This window comes from Xiphophorus maculatus, chromosome 4 (genome assembly GCF_002775205.1).
Source record: "Xiphophorus maculatus strain JP 163 A chromosome 4, X_maculatus-5.0-male, whole genome shotgun sequence".
Taxonomy (NCBI): Eukaryota; Metazoa; Chordata; class Actinopteri; order Cyprinodontiformes; family Poeciliidae; genus Xiphophorus; species Xiphophorus maculatus.
The window spans coordinates 20,120,055-20,127,515 of record NC_036446.1 but is presented as its reverse complement, the minus strand read 5'-3'; the positions used below and the strand labels follow the sequence as shown (position 1 = coordinate 20,127,515).

Sequence of the window (7,461 nt, the reverse complement as noted above, 5' to 3'; positions counted from 1 at the left end):
TATTTTGAAATTATTATTATGCTCCATTTTAAAGTTCCAAACTAATCCCATGTGTAACAGTGCTTTGGATGAAAAAGTCATATAAAGCCAAAAACAGCAATTACCTGATGTAAAAATATTCAAGGCTTTTATTTTGAAATTTTCAGTATGCTTCATTTCAAAGTTCCAAAGTAATCCCATGTGTAACAGTGCTTTGGATGAAAACGTCAAATAAAGCCAAAAACAGCAATTACCTGATGTAAAAATATTCAAGGCTTTTATTTTGAAATTATTATTATGCTCCATTTTAAAGTTCCGAACTAATCCCATGTGTAACATTGCTTTGGATGAAAAAGTCATATACGGCCAAAAAGAGCAATTACTTCATGTAAAATATTCAAGGCTTTTATTTTGAAATTTTCAGTATGCTTCATTTTAAAGTTCTGAACTAATACCACGTGTAAGAGTGCTTTGGATGAAAAAGTCAAATAAAGCCAAAAAGAGCAATTACGTCATGTAAAAATATTCAAGGCTTTTATTTTGAAACTTTTGTTAAGCTTCATTTCAAAGGGCCAAACTAATACCACGTGTAACAGTGCTTTGGATGAAAAAGTCAAATAAAGCCAAAAAGAGCAATTACATGATGTAAAAATATTCAAGGCTTTAATTTTGAAATTTTTGTTAATATTCATTTCAAAGGGCCAAACTAATACCATGTGTAACAGTGCTTTGGATGAAAAAGTCAAATAAAGCCAAAAAGAGCAATTACGTCATGTAAAAATATTCAAGGCTTTTATTTTGAAATTTGCAGGATGCTTCATTTCAAAGGGCCAAACTAATCCCATGCGTAATAGTCCTTCGGTTAAAATAGTTATATAATGCTCAAAACACAAGTAGCTGATGTAAAAATATTCAAGGCTTTTATTTTGAAATTTTTGTTAAGCTTCATTTTAAAGGGCCAAACTAATACCATGTGTAACAGTGCTTTGGATGAAAAAGTCAAATAAAGCCAAAAAAGAGCAATTACGTCATGTAAAAATATTCAGGGCTTTTATTGTGAAATTTTCAATATGCTTAATTTTAAAGTGTAAAACTAATCCCATGTGTAACAGTTACTGAGTTAAATCAGTTATATACAGCCCAAAGCAGCAAGTAGTTGTAAATGCCAGTTCTCAGTCCTGATCTGTTTCAACTGAGGATAGATAGAACTACAACGATGCGTATTCGTAGTCCTAACCAGCAGCCAATAGCCTCTTGAGTTCCGTTGCTATGGCAAATAATGGTCTCAGCAGGTGTGAGCTCTGAGCTGTGAGCTCTCAAACACACAAGTGTGTTTGAGCAAACACACTTTACTGAAAAAAAGCATTGGAAACAAATCCTTCTTGTTCGGGAACCGTAATACATATTCGAAAAGCGTTTTAAGCGTATGACAGTTCAATGTGTCTTCTGCGATAGTCCCGAGATTCATATCTGTACCTCACTCAGAGCATTTACAGTGATGAGAGAAAGAAATGTTGTGCCCAGATATGAACCGAGGTCGGCTGTCACTCTAATATGAGCAAAAATGAGAAACTTTGGGTCGCTTAGAGGCAAATTGTGGACAAACCATAACTGGTATCGACGAGCCGTCTTCACTTTCGAAGAGATCACAGACGTATCTACAAAATGAAATTTGAATGGCATTTCTAGGTGAATTTGTGACGACACAGCAAATCCTCAAAAATAGGGTATTTCTAGGATTTTTCCCATTGAGTTATAATGGGGTTTTTTTCGTAGTTTTTTGCGAATTATGTCGCCATGTTAATCCCGAATCCCACCAAAAGTAATAGCTGGAATGGCGTGAATTTTCTGCACGTTTTGATACCTCTTTTGTAGGTGTGCACGCAGCGGTATGAGCCGCATTAACGGTTACGGATGAAAAATAAAGAATAATAATAATAAAGAAACTTTTCTTGGGAGAATAGCAATAGGTTCCTGCCATTGCTTTGCATGGCAGGCCCCAATAACTTGAGAAATAACCTTAATCGTCAAAGAAACCACAATAGTAAAGCATAAACTTTACAAAACGTATAGCCAAAGCTGTTAAGTTTTAGATTTACACAGAATCAAAATTAGTGAATCACTTTAAAACTCTAAAATTAATTTATGACTTGGCTGTGAATGGAGTGTCTGCTTGACTGTGGTACTAGTTCTGAAATGTGACACGTACAACTCGAGAGGTAAATACAAGCGATGCATGCCCTTCTTTACATGCAGAGACACCCATAAGCAGTCATGATGGCCCTGCAGAGATGTTTTACCTGACTGTGTTGAAACCTGTGGTCGGGGAGTGTGCTCTGGTTGGCAGTCTAACGCTGCAGCGCAGGTTTCCGAGCTGCGCAGGCCAGGGGCCCCAGTGCTGCAGGTTGTCCGGTAGGGTGCCTGTCGAGCTACACAACACGCTGTTGATGTCAGGAGAGGAGAAGGGGGGGAAACGTGAGGAATGGCTGAAAACTGACGGTGCTCTCCTGCAAGGAAACAAACCAGGACGCAAAATATCGTATTGTGCGTTTCAAGCTTGTGAAGGGTCAGGCTTTTAGCGACGCATTAACATGTATTGCGCATAGTTGTTGTGTTCGCTATTTAATGGGACAGCGAAAACGCAAAAAAAACGCAAGGTAGGCTGCCGCTTCTGTCGCCAGCAGAGCTACTTTATGGACTAATACGACATAAACAGGGCTGGGAAATGTTTCACAGCAAGGTAACGTGCTCGTCCTCGATGGCTGTGCGAGGCTTTTAAGCTAGCTGTGCGCTCATGTTCGCGTTTTTGGTCGGACTTGTGAGTATGCGTTTGTTTTGGGGACGTTAAGATTGTTTTAAAAAAAAAGAAGCGACGGCTGGGCTTCATCCCTTCTTCATGCCTCAACCGACCCGACCACATGAGAAGTCGACGTCCGGGGTAGAATAAACCGCAAACAAAGGCCCCCTTCTTCTTCTTCTTCTTCTTCTTCACCGCTTCCACCTGAACCGACAGGGAAACGGGGGGGAAAAAAACAAAAACATGCGTGTGGATTTGTTTTGGATATGTTTGTGGTGCTTCATTCGTCCAAGCGCCTCCGGTCAAGGGCAGTCGACGGCCGTGTGTTCGCCCTCATGCAGCTGCGATGAAGATGGGGGAGCAGACTGCTCGGGGAGAGGACTGACCACCGTCCCAACTGGGCTCAGCACTTTCACCTACTACCTGTAAGTACTAATCAGCGTCCACAATGAGAATCCCCATAACCTGAACCACTTTTGTGTTACTCTCTTTTTTTTTCAATTGGAGTTTCTGTTCTGACAAGATAAGTAAAACATGGTGTTAAACATCACTGTGCTAACTTTTTTTCTTTCTGTTGTTGCTGGAAGTCAATGCCCTAAAAGTGCTGTATTTTATAATTTTGCAATATAATATGATTAAAAGAGAGAGACAGCAGCAAAATTGGGCATGATGCAAGAGACTATTGTTTTGAATAGATGCACCAATCAGGCTTTTTTACTGGCCAATAATTATATCTGGTTGTCTGTCTTGTCTGACCCATTTTGACTTTGGTAAATTGAAATTAAACACAAACTAGATGGACCAGTTCCTTGGACAGAGTTCAAAGTTAACTAATTTTCAATTGATTGGCTTATTACTGGAATATTGTAACCCCAACCCACTCAGTCCAATTAATCAAAAATAATTGGTCTGTACAGGCATCAAGTAACAGCATGTACTTTTTGAGTTCAATAAAAAACATCTTGAAGTTGCATGACATGCTTTGATGAGTAAATGAAAATGGTCTCGCAATTCCTTCATTTTCTGCTAGATTTAAAGCTACTGGCTCTACTAAAGAACCTGCTTCCATTTGTTTCCCTTGCAGAACATATATATATGGGTCATTTATCAGGCCGAATCGCAAATGATACTAAAAATTGGTGTTGACCATTAAAAGCCAGATTAATTCCTATTATACAAACATGTTTGTTTAAAAATTGTTTTAGTTTGACTGTTAAATTTAAGAAACAGTCACCATGAAATATGAAAATGAGCTTCATATCCTTTGATAAAGGTACCATTGATCTAATAAAATTGATTACAAGATTGACCTATATCTGAATTTAATAATCTGCTTCTTGTTAATGATTCTACAGTCCAACAAAATACCACTGTTGAAGAATGAATTGATTGCAATTGATAATTGCGTTGAATTCAATCAGTGGCTGTTGGATTAGTTCATCTCTACTTTTGAAAAGGTAACGCAGGAAGTTTTTCACACACATTTATTGTACAAGTTGCTATTAAATGAGGCTGTGAAACATGAGCTTTTTCTTCTTCCCTATATGTAATTCAGTAGTTGAGTCAATTATACTTTGTTGCTTAAAGATTTTCGATGTTGTCATTTTCAACACATTTTTAATCTCTTTTTTTTCTTTTCACTCCGTTTACTTTTAACTTTTAACTAATAAGTAGGAAAGGGCAATATTCTACATACCAGGAACTTAAAGCAATCTTTGTATTGCTTAGCAACACAATTACACTACTCGATGTAATTTAGTTGTCAAAATCAAGCTGATTGTGATTAGTTAATTTAGTGTACTGTTTAAAGTGTACCACATTAAGTGTATAATCTCTGTAGTCCAGTAAAACAGCAAAACCTCAAACCTTTGCTAAATAAATCATTTGCAGCATTCTTTTACATTGCACATCTTTCCTAACCTAGAGTTTTTGTATGCCCTTTTTGTGATTTAAGTAACACATTAATCCGTGTTTATAAGTTCCAAAAACCATAAATTTGTGGACACCATCACATCAGCATTAACATATAGTATTTCGGCATATTAGCTGTCTCAGCATGTTATATTACAAACTGAACTACTCAGACGTAAGTCAGTGCAGTTTATTAATAAATATATTTTTACGGGTTGTCTTGGAAAATAAATTAATGCCAACTAAATGGAAGATTTTATTTTAACACAAAAACAAACAACAAAATGAAACGATTTGCTAATTGGTTCTTGGTAAAAAAGATAAGTAGTCAATGTTATGTAAGCTATTTTGACAACAGCTAAGGTCACATAGATAAATCTGTGTGTGTTTTGTTGGGCTTTTGGGTAGCATGGACTTGTTCCAAGTTAATTTATGTTTATGTTTTAGACACATAAAATAAAGGAGGCAACTTGGGGTGGAGGAATGTCATTCCCTGGCAAAGTTTGAGTGTTATAGCCACCTTAAAAGAAGTGACTAAGTTTCATAGAAACTAAAGCAAATGGATACCAGGTAGGTTAGGTGTTTATAGTGTTGCTGATTCAGTTGATGATTGCCCTGTAGAGTAACAGTTTGTTTCACAATCTCCAGGTTAATCACAAACCAAACCAACCGCTCCTCCATGAGCTTACGCAAAAGACAAATAAAAGAAATTATGACTTTAGTTAGGCGACTGTTTATCTCAGTGCGTGACTTGGTTACGGCAGTAGCAAATATTTTAATTACAGACAAAGTTTATACATTTTAAGCCTATTGGTGTAGGACTGAATGGACGAAAACTAATGTGTGTCACTTGAAGTCAACAACAGATACGAAAATGTGTCACACAAGGCCTACAAATAGGACAAAATGCTGAGTATTAGTATTGTTATCATAGATTGGTTAGGGTTTTTAGAACCTAAAAATGAACCGTACTCCATATTCCTCTGATGCCTCAATTACAACAAAAAGTAATAAACTCACAAGATGAAAATTTTATCTCTACAGACTCCTTTTTTTTAATGTTTTATTCTATATAGTTTTTTAAAAGACATGTTTTCAACTTTTTGTTTTCTTTATCTTTCGATACTTAATTCTGAGATCCTAATACACTTTGGCAGGTTTAAATACGGAATTTCTTAATAGGTTCACCTTTGCGTTTTAAAGTATGCAAAAGGTTGTTTGTCCCTCTCTCTGTCTTCTGTTCATTTGTTCTCCTGGTCTGGTGAACTTTAGTTGTCCTCTCCCTCTCCCTCGGCCTTTTGTGTGTAGAGCGGTGGGGTTAGGGATCATGATGGATTAGTGTGACATATTGCAGCTGCAAATGCTCCCTCTCTCTGGGCTAATGCACCCGCAGCGATATGCTGATGTCTTAAAGAAAGACCTCACGTAGAAGTGCTCTGTTTTTACAGTACTTGGAATTTGTTGAATGCATTTCAAATCAATACATTCTACAAAGCTGTGACACTGAAAAAGGTGAAAATCTGCTAGGAAATTAAGCCAATTTGTTTAACTGGATTGGTTGTGACTTCAGTAAAAAATACTTCCTAAATTGAGACCTTAGTATCCAGTAGGCAAGGAAATCATTCAGTCACAAGATTGTGTAATAGATTATTTGGCTGTAAATCCCTTCTTGATTTGTAGGAAAAACCTGCTCATGGAAGACCACACATTTCTGCAATAAATCTTTTGACAGTGTTGGCATAAAATCTTACCTGCAGCTCACTTTGGGACTGAGGTTTGGCTTAAGTAGTGGCAACAGCCCTGTCACAGAAAAGCAGATGAGGGAGAAAAAAACAGAGCTGCTTAGCCAGTAATAAAGCAAACAATCTATTTGAAAGTATGTAGCTTACCATTTTCTAACTCTTGGCAAATGGATGTTGTTTATATAATGATTGCACAGATTCTTGTCCAGTTTAAGATATAAGGTTTTGCTGTCCTTTACATTTCAGTTTTGGTTGGGTTTTCCATTGAATGGGGTGGTATTGGTGGTCTTGCACTCAACTGGTGGAACTTGCTGGCTTCAACATTGGTGCCCTCAGTCCATTTCATTTGAATGATACTTTTGTTCTTGGTCAGTAGAGGTGAAAGGAGCTAGTCAGTAGGTCCTGCTGCAAAGCAGCGTGAATTGAGGAATATTAACCTTCCTTACTCCTTTTGCCCTCAGTACTCTATTGTGCTCTTTTAAAACATTAATTTCCATTCTCTTTAAAGAAATAGCTGCATTTCTCTTTTAGATTTCCTGGTTTTTATTTTTTTATATATATATATTCTTTAATCTTGTTTTAATCTCTGTTTTAATGATATTAACAAATGAAATATGTGTGGAATTGGAATCTATTTCTATTGCTGATCTGCGTTCCCTTTTTAAGACTTATTTTCACTTATGTCAAGTACAATTTAGATGCTCTTTATAAATATATATATTAAAATATGTATTGTCTGAATAAACATGACAGAAATGATAAAAATGGGCTAGCACTTCGTTTTACTTTATCTACTTTAAAGCCAACACTGGTTCAGCAACAGTTTTAGATGCATCCTTTCTATTAAATTATGGAAAATGCTCTGCTTTAATTAAAAACTATAAACTAAAAATCATTTTTGAGTGTATCTTGTTTTGCTCTTGTAATTATTTTTGCTGTGCTTTACTATTTTTCTAAAGCTATGCATAGGGTTCTGCAACCTCCAGGCTAGAGAAACAAAGAGGAGCATAGCAGCTGTAAAGTTACATACAG

General features: G+C 36.6%; 1 protein-coding gene across 1 annotated transcript in view; it reads left to right on the top strand.

Annotated features, from left to right (window-relative positions):
• Positions 1-2,276: 2,276 nt before the first annotated feature.
• Positions 2,277-7,461, top strand: part of lgr4 (leucine rich repeat containing G protein-coupled receptor 4) — a 30,398-nt gene continuing 25,213 nt past the window's right edge. Inside the window, exon 1 of the mRNA XM_014474151.2 lies at positions 2,277-3,201. Within this exon, the coding sequence (XP_014329637.2) occupies positions 3,020-3,201 (182 nt within the window). The 5' untranslated portion in view covers positions 2,277-3,019. The remainder of the gene's footprint in view (positions 3,202-7,461) is intronic.